Below are 24,050 nucleotides of genomic sequence, written 5' to 3'. Positions count from 1 at the left end.
ATGACATTCATCATCAACCACAGTCCCTCCTTTCAACGGTTTCCAATAGGAATGTGTTATCCCTAAAAGTTGGACAAGTGATACAGGGTCATTAAGTTCTAGTTCACCCAATATGGGATGCGTCAAGCATAGTGAGGCATGCTGACACACAGAAGAGGGTGTGTAAACTGGGCGGGAGATAGAAGTAAGAGATGACTGAACAAAGACATAGGCAGTGAAGGGTGCAGTAGTCATGGTGGGACCTGGAATTGACAATGGAAAAGGCCAAGGAGGAAACAGGAACAGGATAGGACAAATAAGGAGGTCAGGGCAGTAACAGTTGTGGGATAGTAGCATGTGGCGTGGCAGTGACAGACAGCTGGCTGAACCATTATATAGCGGTCAACTTGGGAAAATTAAAATAATCAGCCAATCCCATTAAGGTGAATGGAAAATTAGTATTTTTTTGTAGAGTAATATAACTTTTAAAGAGGGCCAGATTGAAGTTGATGGAGGCATTTTGTTTGTCAATAAGGTGAATATGAGTGAAAAGAGGGTGTCACCCACCAAATGAGGGTGAGTTCAGAGATATGCCATTAATTAGTAGCAAGACAGTACCAAACAGGACCAGGCAAGGATCAGTGAATGGGAATCACAGAGTAAGCAAAAGAGTATTTATCAATGTCTTCACAACTCTTACATCCACCCAAGAGCCTTGCAAATAACTGACTTCCAGATCTTGATTTTGCAAATCTGGCTGATGCCACTGTATTCTGTTCCATATTAGACTAAATTGTGCTGGCTATGGAGGGTGGGGCTAATGTACTGCTAAATATTATGAGCTATTATTTATGGTTTGTAATCTGGTGCAACTTATTCAACATTCATTGACATCGCTGCACCTTGAGCATGGCTGACAATAAAGAGATAATTAAAACATTAAGGGGGGTCATTATGACCCTGGCGGTCCTGCACTGCCACATCGGCGGTGGCGGCCAGACCGCCAACAGTGTGGTGGTGCAGGACCACCAAATTATGACAAGGGTAGTGACTGGCTGCATTGCATCCAGTTCACCACCTGTACTGCCAGGGGCATAGGACCACCTGGCCGAAGGTTGACCACCTTTGACCCAGCGGTCCACCTAACACTGCCTGCGGTATTTTGAGTATCCTTACTACCAGGGATTCCCTGGCGGTAAGGATACTGATGAGAGGAATACTCATTCCTGTTGCCACTACAGGACTCCCCAGCCCCTCCCTCCATGTCGAAACCCTCCCACCCCCAACCCCATCAGAAGCCCCCAAGCAGCAACGCCCTCCTCCCCCACCCTGTATTATACCCCCACCCCCATCCACGCACGCACACACCACACATACATACATACATACACGCACACATCCACGCTCACTCATTCACACACACATGCACACATGGCTACGACACCCCCCCACTCCCGCATACATGCAGTCACTCAGACACACAAACACACACAACACCCCACCACCCCCTCCTTTCACACACGCACACACACACACACACACACACACCCACACACAACCATTCACACACACAACACTCAACACCCTCCCTGTCAGTCGATCACCTTACCTGGTGTTCGCAGTGGTCATCCGGGAGGGAATGGGGTCCATGGCACTTGCTCCTCCGCCAGTGCCCCGCCAACACAACACCACACCGTCTACGATGTAGTAATACGGCGGGCGGTGTTGTGGTGACGTGGCAGTGGCGACGGAGCAAGCTCCACTAGACTGCCGACCGCCAGTATGGCTGCTAGAGGCCTCCCCACCAAATAGTGGCAGAGAGCAGCCAGCAGCCATAATATGTCAGTCTGAAGACCCCCAACACTGGCGGTCAAGTGGCGGGCGTGACTTCGGCGGTCTGCAAAACAGACTGCCGAAGTCAAAATGAAGGCCTAATTCTTTAGATAGGACTCGTACTAAACACCTGTAGTATTGCTACCCTTCTGAGATAAAATGACCGGAGGATGTCATGTACCTGTGACCACGTCATCACTAACACTCTTGGCGCTGGAGCACTCGTCATCATAAGCCACAACGCTAACGGACAGGCTTTCTCCACATTGCAGGTCGGTGATGGCGCAGCTGGTTCTGAATGTGCTGCAGTTGTAAATGGTGCCGCTGCTTCCTAGAACCACTGCTCCATAGGAAAAGGCCCCAGGGGCTTCCGTCCAAGAGATTGTCAGAAGGTTTCCCATGCAGTCAGGGATCCCTTGTACATCTTGTGGATCGCAAGGTGCTAGAATCAAACAGGGACAATGGTAACAGCATGTTAGAAACTATGGATTTGGGTAATCACAGTCACAAGCTGATTGATTAGTTGGCAAGTGGCAATCTGTAAAGAACACCAACAGGTGCCTAGTGTAGATGGAACTACCAGTGGAGGCCCAATTGTTTTCTCACAAGCCTGCCACTGGTGCTGCTGAGCATCAGCGTTACCAAATATTTTTGCAACTTAGTTTTGATTAAACCCTGTGCCTCTTTCACCACTACCATTCACTCCCTATCCCTTTATCTCATTCTTGCTGGTTCTTTTTCATCCCTGCTTTGTACCTTTGTCACCTTTTCCCATGCTTCTTTTCCTCCTCCTTTTCCCCTTCCCCACCTTTGTCTCCCTTTTTCTGGATAAAAGACTGATAATGTAAACTAAAACCCAGACCCAAAAGATGAGTGCCAGTGGTCCAAACCTACAACCACAGGCTCAAACTAAGCACTTGGAACAACTGAATATTAAAATCCATTAGGCTATTTAGAACATCAAAAAATGCAGAGTTCACATTGATATTCCGTATGGATGTTCATCTATTAACATCAATTCCTTGTGGATAGCCTGAAAACCTGACTGGTTCTAAGTATTCAGTGGGTCAGAGCCCCCATCTAGTTGCACTCACAGCCACCTTACCCAAGACAGGCCGGGATATCGCCAGTTCACAGCAGCACAGCTGGAGACATACTGTTAATTTTCACTGGTGCGCAACCCTTTCACCCCAAGGCATTTGTGGAGCCGTCAAACATGACCAAGGCTTACAAAGGAAGGCACAGTACAAGACTGGTACCTAATGGTAGGTAGGATCAGTTCAGGATCGGGATTTGTGAAGAAAGTAAATCACCTGCATTTAAAGACTACGGCAACGCACTCTACACAGGCATCCCAGCAAAGGACATCCGACGACTTCAACGCATCCAAAACGCCTCCGCCCGACTGGTCCTCGACGTACCCCGCCGATGCCACATCTCCCACCACCTGGAAGACCTCCACTGGCTCCCCGTGGACAAGAAGATCACCTTCAAGCTCCTCACCCACGCTCACAAGGCACTCTACAACGCTGGACCCACCTACCTGAACTACAGACTCAACTTCTACATCCCCTCCCGCCAACTCTGCTCTGCCAACCTCTCCCTCGCCATCGTTCCTCGCTTCCAACTCAAGACCTCAGGCGGCAGATCCTTCTCCTACCTCGCCGCCAAGACCTGGAACACCCTCCCGACCCCCCTGCGACCGACCCAGGACCTTCTCACCTTCAGGAGACTCCTCAAGACTTGGCTCTTCGACCAATAGCAGCACCGCCCCCCCCCACGCCCACCCCTTCAGCGCCTTGAAACCCTAACGGATACGTAGTGCGCTTTATAAATATCGTGATTGATTGATTGATTGAAAGTGGGATGTCAAGAGCAAGTTGCTGAACTGGTGGTCATTGGTGGGATATGAGCTAGGCTTGTAAATCAAGGCTAATCTAACCACAGGATATTAGACTTTCTGAAACCAATGAAATTATGCAGCAAGGCCACAGGGTAAATATCTGACTTATAGCCAGGCATAGATGATAGCTATACTAACATGTGTTCACTGCAATTGGAATACTGCTGGAGCCATTCCGCAAGCCATCAAATCCATAAATGGTTAGCTCATATTTCGTCCCACACATCAGATTCATGAAGAAGCAGGTTGTGTCGTCTTTGTTGTAACAATATTCCCTGCTTCCATCTGGCGCCAACACAGTGGCTGTGTATGAAATTGCATCTACAACAGGATTCCAGCTTAAGTATATGATGTTAACCTGGCAGTCGTGTGTCACCGTTATGTTCTCAGGAGCGCATGGAGCTGGCAGAAGAGACAGGAGAAAAACATTGTTAATCATGCAGTACTTTGTGTTAGAGGAAGAAACAATATCAACCCCTCCCCACCATCAGCCGACAATGGAAAGCTTTGAGTTGACAACTTAATGGAAGAAACACAAGCAACTGAGCTCACCTGGTGCCGACATTTGTCAAATCTACCCTGTGTCCAACGACAAAGACTACACTTGCTTATACATTCCACCATCAAGAATACCTGGAATGTTTATTCTTTCCTACAGTAGCAGAGAGTACATTCTACACTTCCTGTACTTAGATGTTACTATACGTCACTTACTGTTACATAGGTTGAAAGCTGTTTGCAAGATAAACTAAGAACTTCTTGTTTACAAAACAAGTTAAAATAAGAGATTTTAAATGTTGCAACATTAATACAAAAGATCCTTATTGACGAACATTATCTGCCGTCATACCATTGGCAATCCATAAAGGCCTAGTGTCCTAAAACACAGGTCCTGTCGCTGTTCTAGTTTTAATTTACTCTAAAGCATTTATAAGAGGGCTTTTTAGGGTAAAATGTATCAATACTAAATCATGGTAGTCTTATTTGGTGGAAGCAGGGGCCTGGTACTGATATGCAATGTAGAGAAAGACATTTGGCTCTATGTCGGAATTAACTCTAGTGATCGATGGCTGAAAGCCTAAGCAACATAGCAAAAGGAAGGGAGGAACTGACCAGCCAGGACTTGATATCTGCCCTAAATAAAATATATACTAGTTTGTTCTGTCTTCAGCTATAGAGGCTGTTACTATGGGATCTTCTACTGAATCTTTAGAATTGTATACCTAAAGGTGTCAATTAAAGATGCATGAAAATAATTAGGTGACATAGAACTCTAAGAAATCCAATCAACTCATTTTCTTGCATACTTTGCTGATTCTGCTTGTTCTATAGATTGTCCTTTGTTTCCCATGGCTATTGCCCACCTTTGTCTCTCTTGTATTGTTGTATTATAGCTTCTGTTGGTGTTTCCCCATTTTGTGGAGTTCAGTCATGTGTCTTTATTCCCTTACATACTTTACTCTTCAGCTTGCTTAACATTTGTCACACATCATGGTGCCTGGCTCTAGGCAAACCTCTTTTTTTACAACAGAAGCCTAGCCATCAGTCTGCATGCTCTCTCCCTGCTGCCTCGCCCTAGCTCCCTGTGTTAAGAGCTTTACCTACAGCCGACGAGGCTGCCGGTTCAGGCCTCAAGGTCAGCCTGACCTGTATCAGCGCTCCAGCAGTATCAAATGCACATATAACCGCAATTTGTATTTGGCACTTTGACCATTGTTGGCAGCATTTTCTGGCTTTCGTGTTGCCTTTTTGGTTTTATTTATTTGCCTTACTGCTTGTTGTTTGCCTTACTGCTATATACATTTTATTGAGCTTAGTGGTTGACGGTGCCATTGGCTCCTGTCTCTCCTGCTCCCCGCTCCTTTTTTCCTGCCACTCCTCCCTCCCATCTCCCCTGCCAGCCCTCCCACCTTCCAGGGCTACATATGGAGGCTGCTGCGAGAGCTATAGTTGAGTAGCCTAGACCCTGTCTTGGTGCTCTCTCCCCGCTGCCTCGCTCTCTGTGGTAAAAGTCTTGTCTGTAGCCCACAAGGCTGCTGGTTCAGGCCTTGAAGTCAGCCCGACCTATCTCAATGCTCCAGCAGTATTAGATGCACATATATTTGCTATTTGTATCTGGCATTTGGACCATTGTTGGTAGTCTTTTTCTGGCTTTCTTGTTGCCTTTTTGGTTTTAGTTATTTTTCTTACTGCTTATAGTTTGCCTTACTGCTATATACGTTTTAGTGTGCTTAGTGGTTGACAGTGCCACTGGCTCCTGTCTCTCCTGCTCCCCATGCCTTTTACCCGTCGCTCCTGCCCTCCCACTTCCCCTGCCAGTCCCTCCCACATTCCAGGACTGCATGTCAAGGCCGCTTCACAACTGTACAGCGGGCACGCCACAGGTGCGCCAAAGGCATGCCAAAGACAAGCACGTCTGTACCCGTCCATGCATGGACTGCACCCAGCACCAAGAACCATGGTCTAACTCACTACTAGAAGTGCTCTTCCAAGGATCTCCGTGCACTCAACCCATGACACAATGTCAACTGCCACCTCATATTGCCTCAGCACAAAAAGGGACCATTCTCTGTCGCACACTGCCAATTCACTGCCTGCCTGGACACAGTCGCCACCAACACCCCGACACCAGCCCTTAACAAGACAATCCTGATCAATGGCAGATCACTATGCAAACACGCAACCGAAATCTGGTATACTATCTCCACCCTCGCCCCCGAAGCCACCTTCATCACAGAAACCTGGATAACCGCTGCATTTGCCGAAGACATCGCTATGGCTAAGCCAGCTAGTTACAAAATGAAACATTGTGACTGCACCAACAAACATGGAGGAGGCATTGCCATAATATAAAAGCAATCTATCACCTGCGCCATCACCAACGCTGCAACCTTGCCGATCATGAATTTCCAACTCCCCACCAATGACAACACCACAATTAAAGGCACCCTCGCTTACAGACCTCTGGGCCCGTGAACCAGCCTCAGCCACAAATTCACAGAATTAATCACCCTGTTCGCCATTGAATCCGAACATACATTTTCCTGGGAGACCACACATTCCACCTCAACAACACAGCAGACATCAACTCCACCAACCTCCTAGAAAGACTATGCAGCATTGGCCTAAATACACTGGTTACCGACCCCACACACAGAGCAGGACACACACTTGACCCAATCTTCACTTTCAGCTTCACTTTCAGTCAGATACAGCCACACCTCGGACTTCACCTGGTCTGGCTACTCCATCGTACACTTCACCATACCCCGCTGCACCATCCCGCACCACAACAAATCCCCTTCCCATGGCTGCTCCAAGGTTACCCTGCAGCACTGGACTGATGCCCTCAGCAACTCACAACTCAACGCCACTGCCAATGTGGATCAGGCAGTACAGAACTTCACCAACTGGATTGCCAAAGCAGCTGAGCAGGTCGACCTTCTCAAGAAAGCTAAGACCCACAAAACGATAAAGCAAAGTGGCGGTTTACATCAGAACTCAGGGAGGGAAAATGCAAATGTAAACAACTAGAGAGAAGATGGTGCACGAGCAAGAACCTCACAGACCGAGCCACCTTCAAATCAGCCCTGAAAGACTACCATGGCCAGATCAAAACAACCAAAACATTCACCTTAGCCCACCTAGCCAGCATCAACAGGACCAAAGAACTCTTCACCATGGTCAGAGAGTTTGCCTACCTGTCTGAAGTCGAAAACTCCACCACCCGTTCACAGGAACTCTGCGAGGCCCTAATCAACAACTTTCGCAACAAGATAGAAACCATCTACAAAAACTTTGACTCCCAACCCCCGGAATCCCTCTTCTTTACTTCCACAACCACACGACCACCCACTCTATGCATTGAAACAGGTCAGTACACTAACCACTGCCAACAGCATGAGCTCAATCCACTCTGGGGCTCCCACTGACCCCTTACCCCACAGAATTTTCAACCTCGGAAGAAACGGGATCAGCCTCCAGCTCACCACCCTTATCAACACATTGCTCACCACAACCACGTACCCTGAAGCCTGTTAGTACACCGAAATCAGACCCCTCCTCAAGAACCCACAACATTCCTCAGCTAGCTTTAAAACTATTGTCCCATATCCCTGCTCCCGCATACCGGCAAAGTCCTGGAGAAGACCATCAACCACCAACTCACCGAACACCTGGAGAGAAACAACTTGCTAGACCCATCCCAATCAGGTTTCAGAGCCAATCACAGCACTGAGACAGCTCTGATCACCGCAACAGATGACATCCCCACTCTACTCTACAGAGGAGAAACAGCCACCCTGATCTTACTTGATCTCTGCGCCACCTTTGACACCGTCTCCCACCACACACTCATTAACCAACTTCACCAGATGGGGATCATTCACAACGCATGCAGGTGAATGGAATCCTTCACCCTGGGAGGCACCCAGAAATTAAACCTCTCCCCTTCATCTCACAAGCGAAGCACACCATCTGCGGAATTCCCCAAAGATCCTCACTTAACCCAGCCCTCTTCAACATTTACATGACACCACTAGCAGACATTGTAAGAGCTCCTGACATCAACATAATCTCCTTCGCCAACGACATGCAGCTCATCCTCCCACTCTCAACGGACCCCACCCAAACGAAGACAAACTTCTATAACTGTATGACAAGAGCGTCTCCACCTTGATGGAGGCTAACTTCCTGAAGCTCAATACAGACAAAACGGAGGTGCTGGTCTTTGGAGGAGACTCAACGCTCTGGAATGACTCCTGGTGGCTGGGAGAACTAGGACCAGCCCTGACTCTGAAGGATCACTCCAGGAACCTCAGCATAATCCTCGAAAGTGAACTCTCTATGAGACAACAGGTAAATGTCGTCCCCTGTGCCTGCTTCCACATGCTCAGCATGCTCTGCAAGATTTTCAAATGGGTCACCCCGACACAGGGAAGACAGTGAGATAAGCCCTCATCACCAGCTGTCTAGACTATAGCAACACACTCTATGCTGGCACTGCCTCTGAACTCCTGCAGCGACTCCAAACAATCCAGAACGCAGACCCCTGACTGATCTTCAACCTACCTAAGAGAACCCACATCACCCAACACCTAAAGGACCTCCACTTGGCTCCCAGTCCACAAGAGATGCCTTTTCAAGCTGCTAACCCACACTTACAAAGCCCTCCACAACCTAGGACCCACCTACCTCACCCACCGCCTTTACCTCCACCAACCGCCCACCTCCGCAAACCTCACCCTCAGAAAAATACCTTGAATATGCCACTGTTGCACAGGAGGACGCTTCTTCTCCCACCTTGCCGCCAAGGCCCGGAACTCTCTTCTCCTCCACACCACATCAGTGCTGACCTACTTCAGACAGGGGCTAAAAACCTGGCTCTTCGAATAACACCTGCAGCAAGTGCATGGATACCCCCTCGGGTGACAAGCCACTCCATACAAGTACTGATTGATTTAACCTTTATTTTACTTGAGAGTTTTGTTGTTTCTATGATATGCTAATATCACACATTAGTCTCAGTCACTACTTACCGGAACTAAAGTTCAAATGCAACAGTTTTAGTCGCTTGTCATCTAAACAAATGTTTAGCACTGATCGGTAATAGTTGTGACATTAATTCGTTTTCTGCTCACGAGCCTGCTTTATTTCAGCTCCATCATTCTCAGATTTGACCTCATGAGCTTATCCTGTATCCACATAGATGTTCTCTTTCTGCTTATTTTTAGATTCTTCCCCATTGCGCAAGGGGGACATTGATTTCTACTCTCTATATCCAGTACCCACAGGGTGCAGTTACATTTCTGCCACTTGTCATTGCGATTCCTGCACAAACAGTTGTTTGCAAATGGGTTGGTAAAAAGCAGCCACTTGTAATTGAGAACCTAACTCTATAATTCAACCTTTGTCTTTCACATTTTCGCTGCTAAGCCTAAGAAAGGTTCCATCGCCACGTATAGACAGATTGACTGTTTCTCCTCTTTCATATGCTTGCTCATCGGATTTACCTGTTTTTCTCTGCTGCCCATTAATTGTTTTTGTCTTGTGGTTCTTCTGCTGTGGTTGAATGTTCAAATGTGCTGCCCTACTGCGATTAAAGGACTCATCTCTTATGTCTGCTCTCCTTGTATACAACTAATATCCTAATACTTGGGGCAGATAATAAAGAGAATCAGACGGGGCGCAGCTTTTCCCAATTGGGCTCTCTTTCCACTGAACTTCGTACTGTACAGCTTAAGAACTATCAAATGACCAAAAGGTGACACACAGCTATTTCCAATCTCCTAATAAATAAATAAATATTCTATTAAATTTTACCTCACTCCTAGGTTGAAAAGGGTGGTTAGTTTGTGACTTGCTTCTCCGAAGAGTGACTAAGGTATCAAGCTTGTATGGCACACAATTTCCTTACACAGTAGAGTAAATATATGTACGAGTGTAAACAGTAAAACAGGTAACATATAATTGTTTACCTGTGTCCAGCGTTACAGTGTTTGGAGCATCACTTATGCAGTTGTCTGTGACTGCTACGACTTTCACCTGGTAGCGTTTCTCACAAATTAGTCCTACCAGGTCACAGCTGGTTTTGGTCGCCTCACAGGTTACAGTGTCCCCGGCTGTAGATTCAGCAGTTACCGTGTATGACGTTGCACCTCTGCAGGTGTTCCAAGTTGCCACTGCAGGTTGAAGGTTGTCAGTGTACTCAAGGACAAGTCCCTGAACTGAATCAATATCTGGTGAGAAAAACAGAAATCGTAACAATTACAATTATGAACAAAAATGGAATTAAAGGTTGTCTCATTTTCCAGTATCTCATGTAACTGTCGCTTTCTAGCTTTTCTTCCGGGTCTTATCACAGAATCAAACATTGAAGGACAGTGAAGTGTGCACCATATTTGGTACTGGCACCTAGCCTACCAAAATATTGACATATTAGGTTTACAGCTTGCTCCTTTCAGTACATTGAAGGTGAGATCCTGAGGATGCTGGGGTGATTGCCCTGTGTTAGTCCTTCAATGTTTATTTACCCACCAGGTACTTCGAAGAGTACTGATTCACACACCAGAATAACTTCTCGAAGTAAAGCACGAAAATGTAAGTCAAGCGCAATATTCGTTGTTCTGTGGGACCTAGAGGATCATGAATAGGAAACCCATTTCAGGATCCACATCAGTGTTTAATGTTTCCCCTGTTTTCTTTTTTAAATGTGGATCTCTGCTTTGAGGCTTTTACTCTGGACTGAGGTTTGCCTAACAGGAAAAAAAACCATATGCTCTCTAAAGATTAAATGGTTTAAGCATATTTATACAGCTCTTGCTGCTGTAGAAGTGTTTTGGCTTTTTCCAGGCGCTATCCAAATTTTAATACCCCTCTCCTCGTAATTCAGTAGTATTAGTACAGACAAGCTTCCCAGATGCAGAGGGGCCAGTAATGAAAACCGCTTCTCCCCTTCAGACAGCATGTACGCAGAGCCCATGTCTCTGTAAATTAAATGTTAACTCAATATTGAATTGTGTCTTAGCCATGGCAAAAGGCCGTCACCACCAAAAATATACTATGTGCAATAACGCCTGAAACACTGTCTATTTTAGTTTTCAGACTTTACATATGCATCACTCTATGTGCAATCCAATTACAATGTACTAATGGGATTCATACATTAGGAAAGGCTTTTTGACAAATTCTTTACACCGCTACGCAGCAAGCCCAGGTTTGCCTCGCATACACCAACAGTCTTCCCACAAGGCACCTGTCCCACAGGGTTCAAAAGGAACACATACACAGGGCCAGGAACCAAGAAGGGAAGAAATCCTTAGTTGATGGCTGGACATTTGTTAATGAACATAGCTGATCACACTTCTTGTCAAGTACAGCTCTATGGTAGAACCAGCGTCTCACATACCCAGCAAGCGTTCCCGGGATTGTATTTGCTGATGATACCAGAATCCTTTGAGGTAGAGTGGACTGGTTAGTAATAGGTGGAGGTGGGATTGAATTTCTTACTATAAGGTTTCCAATGTCACCTTGGATCTCAAAGGAAAAAGGATTCTGTGATTAGATTTTACGCCAGTAAGCACACAATCTTCCTCACATTGAATTAAAAAGTGGGCGTTAGGTGAATGTATATTTTACAGATTGGTTTGGGGTAGCTCATGCAATATTGGTTAGTTCCCCTTTAAAGGTCCTTGATAAGCCCATTGGCACATTAGAAAAATTGACTAGACCCAGAAGGAGAAAAAGGGCTGCTGGTAGCTGCAAAAGTAGTTTCTATTACCTCCCAGGGAAACACTGGAAGATATTGTTCCTCATCACTTGAACCTTTGTGTCCAGGACATTTCCTTGGTACAGAAGGAATCAATTTCCTGGCTTATTTCAGAAGGATATTTGACATGTCTCTGCTGGGAAAACTACCTGGTAGAATAAGCCCAATTTACGGAGTGATGTGATGATACAAAAGTCATGGGCCTACAGAGATGTGCTGACCGCAGAGTACCTTGCACCAAACAGACTGGACTCTCAAAATCTATTCCTGAAGACCAGTAATTTGGGATCTGAAGGGTACCCTGAAGCCAGAGGAATCCTACCATCGTTGTTGTCCCTTGATATGCTTGGAAAGACAGAGCTGACCTGTAATGTTGATGAATGCACCCAAAACCATTTACAAAGGGGGTCAACCCCTGTGTAACTCACCTGAAACATTATTTTAGATTCTACAACTTTTAAAACTCTTGGCAATTTAGCGTAATGTGCCTATCAGAGGAGCAGAGTGGACATTCTAGATAAAGTAACTATATTTTCTCCCTCTCTGATTTCACACTTTATTTTTAGCAATGTTGTTTATGCTATAATTTTCCATTCATTGATATTTTGCTTAACTTCCTTTTAGGTATTCCTCTCAGAGAATATGGTTTGAACCATTTTGCTCCTTATTCAACTGCATCCTTTTTGATTGTTCAGATGCCCTTAACACAACATGTGTATTTTTCTGAGAAGTTAGTGCTTCTGTAGCCTACCTACCAAAGGTGAGCCAAGAAATCTTCAAGAAGGTGGTTTACCTCTGTTGATTGGACTACTGAACAATTTCCCAAACATATGTCATTGTTTAAAAATAATTATTCCTATTGCCTATCATGATGTAAGGTAGGAAGCTGGACATTCTTTGAAATATTGTTGGAAATCCAGAGTGGAATCCTGCTTGTTTTCCTAGTAATTGTCTGATGTTATATACCTTAACAGACATGGAGTAAAATGCTTAGCAATCTATTATTTAGAGAGGAAGGAAGTGACTTATGCATGTGGCAAACGTGGTGAAAGTAATTTACCCTGTGTTGACCTGTCAGTGTGTAGGACTCCTCTACTTCCACTTGCTCAAGCAGCACATTTGCTGTGATGGGTGGAGCTCATTTAACTCTGGCAAGCTATTTGAACTTCTCCTTTATTTAATAGTGAATTTTCTGTTTTGTACTTTGCTCTGTCACCAGGCATTACCAGTGGGAGAGCACCAGAGATTTTCTTTGGATCCTCTGGGTACCAAGGAGATTGACATATAAGCCCTGATGTTACATGATATGGCCTAATGGCTCTAGGACACAACTATGCGATATTGTGCTTCTCTTACTCCTAATAAAGGCCTTATGGACTTTATACTTTTGATCAATAGCTTTGCCAATGTAGATAATCTGTTAAACAGTATAAGGCTAATTTCCTTAGGGATAGACAATTATTTGTACTCCATGTAGCAAGGTTACCTACTCCTCATGCTCACCTCCATTGAAATTAAGGGAACGTTGCAAAAGATTTACATTTCGACAAGTAAATTAAATATGAGTATTGAATGATATTAGCAAATTAAGTTGCTCTGTAACCCATAGCCATTGACGTTCTAAAGTTCAGTGGAACCTAATAGTGTATATGCTTTAAGACATATTTTAAAGGTAGACGGCTAACTGGAACTCACTGCTAAACATGTGTGCACACCTGCTGTGAAATAAGTACTAATGTAATCTTAGGTCCAAAAATGATATTCTTGGAAGAATCTCAGCTCCATATGTGACCAGTGATTCTCCCTGCTTGAACTTGTGGTGTAACGCATCAAAGGAAGGATGAAACGCATACTCACTTCCTGTTTCATGCTGCACCCGATTCTCTTCACCGGCAACATAGAACCAATTATATGAAACCAATCCAAATATGTACTTGGTGCACGGCAGAAGGTTATCCAAAATGATTGTTGTGGAGGTGGTCTTCCTGATGATGGGGGAATTGTTGACATCACCATTCTCATAAATGTAGATCCCGTACATGAGGGCTTTATCCACAGCTCGCCAAGACAAAGCCACACAGTAACTGTTGACTGTCGTCTGTGTGATAAGAGTAGGCGGTGGCGTCACTGAAACAGACACAAATATGTTTATTACTGAATATAGCAGCGTTTCAAGCATTTACAATATTGGGTCTTTTCCATTGAGGATAGATTTAATCTAGCTGTTTAACTGTCCCAATCCATTCTGTACCATAGAAACTTTTCATCACAGTCAAATTTCAATGTGAACTTTAGTAAAATGTTTTGAGGCAGAGTTACAATCCTCTAGCTCCACTTTAACAACACATTAGCATCATTTTTATGATACTAAGGCAACGTTAAGGTGGCCATTCCCCTGTGACATATTTACAAAGTGGAGCAATGCATGTCTTTCGCCACATTATGCCTGTGTCAGGCATAATATATGCAAAGGGGGCGTTTCCGCGCAGGGAGACCTGAAAAAATGGTGCAGTGACATTTTCAAGATTTCATTGTGCCATTTTTTCTGTTATTTTAAACGCCTGCTCAGGGCAGGCGTTAAAGTGACTCACCCATAGTAATCTACGGGCCTGTCTGTATTTTGCTGCACTAGCATCAAAATATTTGAAACTAGTGCAGCAAAGCACCACAGCAGTGTCAAAAATGTCGGCGCTGTTGTGGTAACAAGCTCCATGGTTTGCCGTATTGTAATGCAACGCAAACATGGAGTTTTTAGGGGGGCCAAGGAGGTTGCAAGAAAAGTGGAGCATCTGGACCGATGCGCCACTTTCTTGTAAATCTGCCCCTTTGTGTTTCCCCTTCACCATGGAGCATGCAAGCATTAATTACAAGTGATGATGCCAGATTAACATGCTAATAGAGGTGTTCATTTTTTTTAGTTGAATAATATTTTCTAGATCATGTAGGCATGTTGTGTATAGAATTAACTAGCATTCGATGTCAGTCATAGTGTGCAAAAATCCGATACTTTCAACTGATTTATCTGTTAAATGTGGTTTTACTGTCCTGGATTTACTCGTGTTGCTGTACATTATACATACTTTCGCATGTGACAAATAGGCACTTTATGGTCAGTTCGTGTATTCTTACAAATAAAAGTTCAGACAGCTCACACAACTTCACATGTGTTAATTACAAGCTAGGTCCTACATATAGTCAAACCCAAGCTTAACAATCGCATCACTTTTCAGCCAGTGGTGGCACTGCATCCTTTGTCCTCCAGCATCCCAACCACAGCGTGACCATTAAACTTACATGTGAGCACGGTTATCTTCCTGCTGCCTGTACTGGGTCCAGCGGTGTTCACAGCATACAAGGTCAGGGTGTAGACGGTGGTGGGCTGCAGACCAATCACACTGCCGCTCAGTGCACTGAAGGTGCGGTTGATGGCCGTACTGCCCAATGTCGCCATTAGGAAGTAGAAGTCAGCCCCTGTTTGAGGAGACCATCCTACCGTGATCTGTGTGCTGGATATGCCGTTTGCCTGGACAATCTGCGGTGTGGCAGGCACTGAAAAAAAAATAATAATACAGTTCTTCGTCAGTGGAGCCACCCAACCAGTCGTGGATTTTGAAAATAATACCCAGTCTTACACTCCTGACATTTGAGAATTACCTAAGGTTTCTGATCATTTAGGTCCTCATTCTGAGGGGAGAGTGTAACTCATGTAATTTGCTGTAGCATAAGTGTGCAGAATTACACGCAAAATTATGTGGAATTATGCAAGGAGTGTAACCCTTTCCTTAGCTCTATTTTCTTAAGGCAAAATTCTCCTTCGAGTCCAAAATCAACCCAAGGATGCAGATAAGTGATTTTACCACATCAGGATTCACACGCATAAATTTCCACCCAGTACCCTGATTTTTGCTAGGTAAAAGCTGACAGTATTTTTGAGGGGAAAAGACACTTTAGCCCGACATTTGCGCCTTGGAACATGAAGAAAATACTTGGTATTGCTATATGTTACCAATTCTGAGGTGCAGTGCCATACCCAAAAAATACCACATCCCACTGTGTCAATATTTACTACATTTCTTACCACTGCACTTTATAATGAACAAATTGTGAAATGTGAGGTATGGTCATGCCATACAAAATTAAGGGATCATTTAGGGCATGGCAACCGGTTCGTCGGTCGGCCTGGGCAGTGAAGGGATGAACTCTGCTGCCCTGGCAGAAGACCGACCTCCGTATGTACACCTCTCCACCAGGCAGGCAGTGAAGTCTGCGCCTTCAGCAGAATTACCAGTGCCATTGAAGGCACTGTAAATTTGATGAGTCGGCAAAACGTTAAATGCACCCGCCCAGCAAAAACAAACTCTCAAAACAGGAGTTTATTATTGAAAAATTGAAAAAAATGTCCCTGACATGCTGGAAGTTTTCTCTAACTGGATGGAGGTAATTTCTTTTGTTTTCTGGTTGGAACTGCCAAGCAAGGCATTATAGGATCTGTCTTCTGAAATACGGTGTTCCCCCAATTCTAAAGTGAAAGGGAAAACCACAGGTTTGGCAGTCAAGATATCAACCACATTTTTTATGGACTATCCCATAATAAGGCCATAAGTTTTTGACAATAGGCACTATGGGCCTCATTATGATTCTGGCGATCCGAAAACCAGACCGCCAGACCCGTGGGGAGGAGACTGCAGCAAAGCTGGCGGTCCCCCCCCGGCCCTATTACAAGGTTTCCACTGGGCTGACCAGCAGAAACTTCAGAAATCTGAAGTTTCCGCTGGTCAGCCCAGTGGAAACTGTGCAGTGGATTTGGCCTTGGCTCCTCATGGAGCAGATGTCAATGCTGTCAAACAGAGGGTTCTCCCAGCACCCTTGGAATACACACTGTCTGTCGTAGCATACAGTGTGCATTCCGAGGGTGCTGGGCAGGGGAGCCCCAGAGTCCCCCCCTGTGGGGACATGGCTGTCGGCGGAGCAGGGGCCTCCCTGTGGCCCCCAGCACTAGATCCCCACCATGAAAAGGATGGCTGAAATTGGACTCGTAATCAGCACGGTGGCGCTAAACTCAGGCTGAGCACGTCTCCGACTGCTGCTATGCTGCCAGGAATTATATGGTCCCCTGGCGGTCGTGATGTGGTGGTCCGACCACCTGGAGTGCGGCGATTCGACCACCAGCCTCGTAATGAGGCCCTATGTTGTTGTAGATGATGGTGATTGTTAATTTTAGGGAAAAAAGGCGAAAGAGTCTCATCATCAATGACAACATTGTGAATCTTTGAAATTGCCTGTTTTGATGCTCTGCGGATGTACCTAACCTTTAACTAATCTCACCTTTATGCTGAAACCAACAAGATGACTTACCCTAATGCCCACTTGAGTACAAAAAAAATACTTTGCTGCTTTTCCCACTTTGTGTGTGTGGTGTACAATGCAGCGCACATGCAAAGATGGCAACATATGGGAAGTTTTACAACTTACTCCACAGTTATGCCTGCTTCGAAGAGGTGTACATATTTAGCATAAATTGCAATCGACCAATGTTAGTAGATAGGGATTTGCATCAAAATCTATTGGTGGCTGTATAGGAATGCCCTTGTGCCACTAATAGGACAACATCTTGACACAAAGTGGTGCAAAGTAATGCATACCTGTAGGTACTTTGGCTAACATTCCTTGGAAAGTAAATACCACAAGAAGTAAGGCAAACCCAGCACAAAATGTTAGTAAATCTGGGCTAAAGAGTCTAGGAGCCAGTAGGCATGGATGAGAACTCCATCACTGGGCGACTGAAAGAGCATGAGCAGCTTGAAGCCAAACATGAAAGTACCATGAGGAAACCCTTATGATATGTGGCCTTTGAAAAAAAGGCAATTTTTGTGGTCACACGTGGAATGGGTTCAAAGGTATTTTATACAGTCACACCTGTGTCGACGTGTGATTCTCCCTTGTACTGCTAGGAGCTTGCTGAAAGATAAGTCACTCCAAACATCATGGCATTAGCACAAGGTCTGTGCTCCTTAGCACACTGAATAGCTAAATCCAGTCTAGTGTTCATAATAACTAAATAAAATGCAAATAATTGCAAGTGAAACGCATTATTACATTTGCTTTCCTTTTGCATCTTTATTGTGGCTATCCTGAAACCACGACTGGCTTTAACTTGTCGATGGCTCGATGAGCTAGACCTAAATGGCATAAACTGATGCAAGCTCAAATTTTGTTTCAGTTAAAAATGAAAAACACAGCAGAATAGAGAAGAGTGGCAGTGATTTAATAACTCTTTTAGTCGATGAAAAAGCAAAATATATCATGTGAACACTCTTGTTTTCGATTTGCATGTTAAAATGTAGAGACATCCATTTTCCCTGAGTAAAATATTTGGCTAAGTCAGTTTTGTCCATCGTGACATCTTTCTGCTTAGATACGTGGTCTCTTCCACTGACATGTATGCATCCAAATATGGAGTGCTAATATATTGAATGAGGGAAAACATACAACTTGTTTTAATGCCTTCAAAAACACATAAATTGTTTTAATGCATTCGGTGGGACATAAACACAGTTTTGAACTAAAGAATGCAAAATAAAATTAAAAATGGGATAGTAGTTTAAGTAAGAGTCTTTTCCATCAATCATAATTTAGTCGTATGATAGTGTTTTGCCCCTGTGAATAATCTAGAAATGGCCTTACAGACTGGAAATGAATGTAGTTATTTATAGGTGGCTTCAGTACTCTGGATGCAGTATCTCCACCTCCTCCCTCTAAAAATCAGTTATATATCAGAAAATTAAACCCATAAATCTTGTCTGACATAAATATCACGTCCTGAACATTGTTCACAAAACTTTTGGCCCACTTGGTACGTTATTTCTGTTAATGCGAGGCAAGGTTTTTGTAGTCGATATTTAGGGCGACACAATATTTATGCCAAACGATATTTTGACAACGATATTGTGATACCCTCCCCTAAAATCACCTGTTGTCTTAAACTGATACAGATGAAGCAATGGAGACTCACTTAAGAGAAGAGTTGTGCCATTCATGAAATCATAGCGCTTGGAAACATCTGTGCAAGCACCCTGGGCACCTATAGGCTGCGATAAGATACCGCCCTCAAACGTACCTGTCAGTCCCTGGGACCATGTTGATGCCAGCACCGCACTGTTGGAGCCGAAGGATTTCAGAGTCACATTATAACGTGTCCCAGCTCGCAAGCCCTGGATTAGTCTGGACCTAGTTGACAGCGTTGTGTACACGCTCACCGGCGGGATGCTGGAGTCATTGACCACCCTCAGGTCTAGCATGAAGTAGGAAACCAGACTGAACGACGACACCCAATTACAGCTGAGCTGGGCTGACGTGGGAGACGTCACACTCGTAATTTGAAGGTCTGTGAACAAAAGACAAAAGTATGCTGGGTTAGCATTGTAAAATACAATTCTGTATAACTGTGGCACTGAGTTACCCTGGTTTCTTGACCCACACCAGTGAATGGTGTCCGTTCTCTGTGATTTGTTGTTTGTACTATTGAATATCGAACACAGAAATGTTGTCATATAGTAAAATCGTGGACAAAACTTTGAAGACAAAAATGTCAAAAAGTAAGTGTATATAGAAGAAGAAAGATTTACTATTACTATCTCCACAGCTATGTACCGTGAACATGTATATATATATATATATATCTATATATATATATATATATATACATATATATATATATATATATATATTTAACCTATTATATAAATTATAAATAAATAAATTAACCTATATTTAAATATATATGTGTGTGTGTGTGTGTGTATATATATATATATATATATATATATATATATATATATATGTATATATACATTGATATATTTTGATCTACTGTGTTTACCCCCAACTTCTTCTGAAAGGTTGTTTACTCTGCATGCAGGGGTTTGAGATTGTGGGATGTGACTTGAGGTTCAGAGAATCCCTTCGAGGGTCCCTTCTGACTGTATGTCAGTAGTCCTTTTGTACATGGATATTAAGGGCAGGGTGCATGGCATATCCCTAGAATAGCAAAACAATTCACTGAACAAGCTTTGTCAAATGTTAGAGTTTGCCACTAAGATCACCACCTGAAGTTTATTCTAAAAAAAAACCTAAAAAGTACTTTGGTTTTGTGGATGTTATGGACACAATTCAAAGCCTACAAATCTCAGAAATTCCCCATGGGTGCTTTGCAAAACCTGGCTTCTGGGAGCACAGGGATCATCTCTTAGAAATCTTACGCTTGGCATTCATCAATCTTTTGTAGCGCACACACACTAAAAGATGCGCTTTGTTTTGACACTGGTGATAGTTTGTATTACGTGCGCTACTCAGCTCAAAGGTTTTCTCCTCGACTTCCTTTACTTGATCCATCCCCTCTTAGTTGATGCAGCAATCATTGCCTTATTCGGTTTTCTTTTCAGGTTTGCTGTGTGCAATCAGATATCACAGGGGATTCAAGCCTTAAGGTTACTGGTGAGCAAGAGAAACCATGTTGATCTGTGTCCTCACATGATTGGTGGCATGCCTGCGGTTCAGCTGCTAGTTCCTCGGTACCAGTTGCTGCTGCCTCCACCACGGCCGATTTAGCAGCAGCATGCTGGGAACAACTTTGCACTGAAGCAGGAAAAACAGCCCCTCCCTTAGTCAGTGCAAGTTTCCCTTGTGTTCCCACCGACAAACTAACGCATGCTTGTACTGATTCAAACCGTTCTTCCATATTTCAAAAATACACATGTTTTGTTATAATGTTTACTGCCCAGTGCCACAGTAAGGGCTAAAGTGTGGGATTATAGTACGCACCTCTACACCGATTACCTCAGAAGAACATTAGCTCTATGGCGTGCTATTTAGATTTCTGTATCATATCTGCTCATTCCTGTAGTGGCATGCAGGATGGGAGAGGATTTGCACTGAGGATGGGGTTGTGTGAGCTCGCTCCCTCCTCCACAGAGGATCACAAGCCCCACCCTCAACAAGGCCATTTTACGAACTCTCCCTTATGAACCTGTGGGGCCTGACCTTGTACCCACACCTCCTCTCTTGATAAAAACCACCTAAATCAATGCTTAAATTGAGCCGGTGCGGGGCACCGGCACTTATTTTCGAGCGCCAGCACTTAATAATTCTGTCTCAAGCATTTGGTGCGAGCAAACGACACACGTGGAAGGAGGGAGGAAGAGAAGAACGAAGACGCGTCACAGAGGGAGAGAGCAGAAAGCTGCAAAGGTGATCTGAAGGGGAGGAAGTGGCTGTAAATGGATTGAAGAGGCCCGAGATGGTTTCAGGATTACGCTGCCTCAGTATTCAATGCTCACACACTTAATTGCCGCAGCCGCGTGTTTCAGAGGAGGGCTTTGGGCACCGGCACGTTTTTATTTACACATTAAGCACTGACCTAAATCAACCAGCAGACTCCTAATTTGAAGTTAAGTACACCCGAACATTACCTGTGCGTTTTTCCTGGTAATAACCTCTGAACTATTGAGGGTAATTATATTACTTTTTTTAAAGACCAAAAAACAAACATTAGCAGTACTTTTGCTAACAACCAGGCTTTAAAATGCATAAGCCCAAGTACAATACTTACATTTATACAATAAAAAGATATTTTGACGTAAAGAGATATATTAAGTTTCACCTAATGTGTAATATACACGTTCTGTGAATAAAAGTATTTAAGACGATTTTGTCATATATGACATCAATATCCACTGAATTTGATATGCAAATAGGTGATTGCTTCCAGGCGGGTTTGTTGGAATGCCTTCGCAACAGAAATATTGTCTACAGAACAATAGTGTCCCAGTCACTGAAAAATACCTTGTTCACTGAAACTTAAAGCCACCTTTCTATTGAACATCTCTTTTACAGGCAGGTGACATGATACTCGCTTTAACAATGCAATGCCAGGGTCATTTAAACCAATAAAGCTGTATTATTTTCAGCTATGACGGATTTCCTGGAAGCTGTGAAATAGGCCACTAGCCTAGAAATCATTACTTAACTGTTAAACGCCATGCAGTACATAATGACTGCCTAAGACGTATAATTCTATGTGTGTTGAAAATGCCCGAAAACACACATTTTTTTCAAATGTGGTAAGTACATTCCTATAGAGTGGCTTTTGTCTACCAAACTCAGTGAGGCCCATGCGACTCTTCAAAGGAATTCCAGAACCTGAAAGATGCGCAGTGGGGCAGATCCCCTCAAAATGGTTATATCAGAAAGCATTCCAAAATTGTTCCATGTCCTGCTTTTTTATTAATCTTGCATAGGTGTTCACTAAATTGTAGATTAGAAATCGAGATTGTCACATAATTTTAAAATATCATTGACGCACCTCCAAATGAGATATGTTTCACACACCAAGTGTCCGAGTTAGAGATTGGCATAGAGGGTCGCTGTGGCAAAGGTGACAGAGTACCCTCACTGCCAAACGGAAGGTCTGCCCGCCTCATTTAGAGCAGGTCAGATGTTCAGTATATCAGCTACTCCACCTCTGCTCCGACAAGTGCTTAATTTGTGCTTGTTTTTTCCGGTGCTGAGCACCGGCACTTATTTGTGAGTGCCGGGGCTTATTCTTCTGCCTCAAGCATTTGCTGCGAGCAAATGACACATATGGGAAAGACGGAGTAAGGGAAAAACAAAAAAGCATCACAAAGGAAGAAAGCAGAAAGCTGTTAGAGTGAGCAGAAGGGGCAGGGAGGGTCTTTAAATGCATTGAAGAGGCCTGAGATGGCTTCAGGATTACGCTGCCTCAGTATTCCCTGTTCCCACATTTAATTGCAGCAGCCGCATGTTAAAGAGTAGGGATTGGGCACCGGCACCTCTGTATTTACAAATTAAGCACTGCCCCCGACATACACCTCTGATGGCTCAACAAAGTAAGCACTGGCAGAGGTTTTGCTACTTGAACGCCCACCCCATTTACAGTGAGCAAACAAATGAAAAGCTTTCACCGCCTGTTACTGCAAGGTAAAACTAGCAGCAATGGACATTGAAAACTGCAATATTACCCCCATAAGCATGGAGACAACTCTCAAAGAGAGGGGGTCATTTTTTTTATTTTCAATAACAAAATCTAGCTTATGATTTTGTTTTTGAAAACTAAAAAAAAAATCAAAAGATTGTAGTACATCCCTGTCATGTTGAAGGAGCTTTCTGCCAAACGTTTAATACATTCACAGGTACCACCATGGAGGCAGTTGCTGCCAATGCAAGAGATGTCCACCGGGGTGGCAGGTATCTCTAAAATTGCCTCATCCTGGTGGTACTAAAGTACTCTGCCATGCCAATGGTAGACACTTCTTCCTCTAGACTCTAAGGGCCAGATGTAGGAAAGCGTTTGCGACTCGCAAACGGCGAAAAACGCCGTTTGCGACTCTCAAAAGCCTCACCGGAATGCAGAAATGCATTTTGCGAGTCGGATCCAACTCGCAAAATGCATTTCCGACTCGCAAATAGAAAGGGGTGTTCCCTTCCTATTTGCGACTCGCAATGCTATGCAATTCCATTTGTGACCACGAAAGCGGTCGCAAATGGAATCGCAGTTACCAGCCACTTGAAGTGGATGGTAACCCAGTCGCAAACGGGGAGGGGTCCCCATGGGACCCCTTCCCCTTTGTGACTGGACATAAAAATATTTTTTCAGACCAGGCAGTGGTTCAAGAGACCACTACCTGCCTTGAAAAAATCCAAAACAAAAGGTTTCGTTTTTTTTTTCCAAGTGCAGCTCTTTTTACTTTAAGGAAAACGGGCTACACTTTGATTAAAAAAAACTGCTTTATTTAAAAGCAGTCACGGACATGGTGGTCTGCTGTCTCCAGCAGGCCACCATCCCTGTGAGTGCCCAGACTCGCTATGGGGTCGCAAATTGCGACCCACCTCATTAATATGAATGAGGTGGGTCTTTGCGACCCCATAGCGAGTCGCAGAAGGTGTCTGAGACACCTTTCTGCATTCCAAATTGCGACTTGCAATTTGCGAGTCGCAATTTGGAATATTCCTACATCTGGCCCTAAATGAAGTACCAAGTTAGCAACATGCTAC

General features: G+C 44.2%; 1 protein-coding gene across 1 annotated transcript in view; it reads right to left on the bottom strand.

The window, feature by feature from the left end:
- The window catches only part of LOC138293267 (pneumococcal serine-rich repeat protein-like), a 335,396-nt gene that overhangs the window by 283,676 nt on the left and 27,670 nt on the right, over positions 1-24,050 (bottom strand). The window contains exons 3-8 of the mRNA XM_069232401.1: positions 19,099-19,365; positions 15,276-15,530; positions 13,839-14,108; positions 10,192-10,452; positions 3,854-4,117; positions 1,994-2,254 (exon numbers count right to left, since the gene is read on the bottom strand). Coding sequence (XP_069088502.1) covers positions 1,994-2,254; positions 3,854-4,117; positions 10,192-10,452; positions 13,839-14,108; positions 15,276-15,530; positions 19,099-19,365 — 1,578 coding nt within the window. The remainder of the gene's footprint in view (positions 1-1,993; positions 2,255-3,853; positions 4,118-10,191; positions 10,453-13,838; positions 14,109-15,275; positions 15,531-19,098; positions 19,366-24,050) is intronic.

The sequence above is a fragment of the Pleurodeles waltl genome, chromosome 4_2, assembly GCF_031143425.1.
Source record: "Pleurodeles waltl isolate 20211129_DDA chromosome 4_2, aPleWal1.hap1.20221129, whole genome shotgun sequence".
In the NCBI taxonomy this organism is placed as follows: Eukaryota; Metazoa; Chordata; class Amphibia; order Caudata; family Salamandridae; genus Pleurodeles; species Pleurodeles waltl.
The sequence above is the reverse complement of the archived record's forward strand: the minus strand, read 5'-3'. Positions and strand labels throughout refer to the sequence as shown.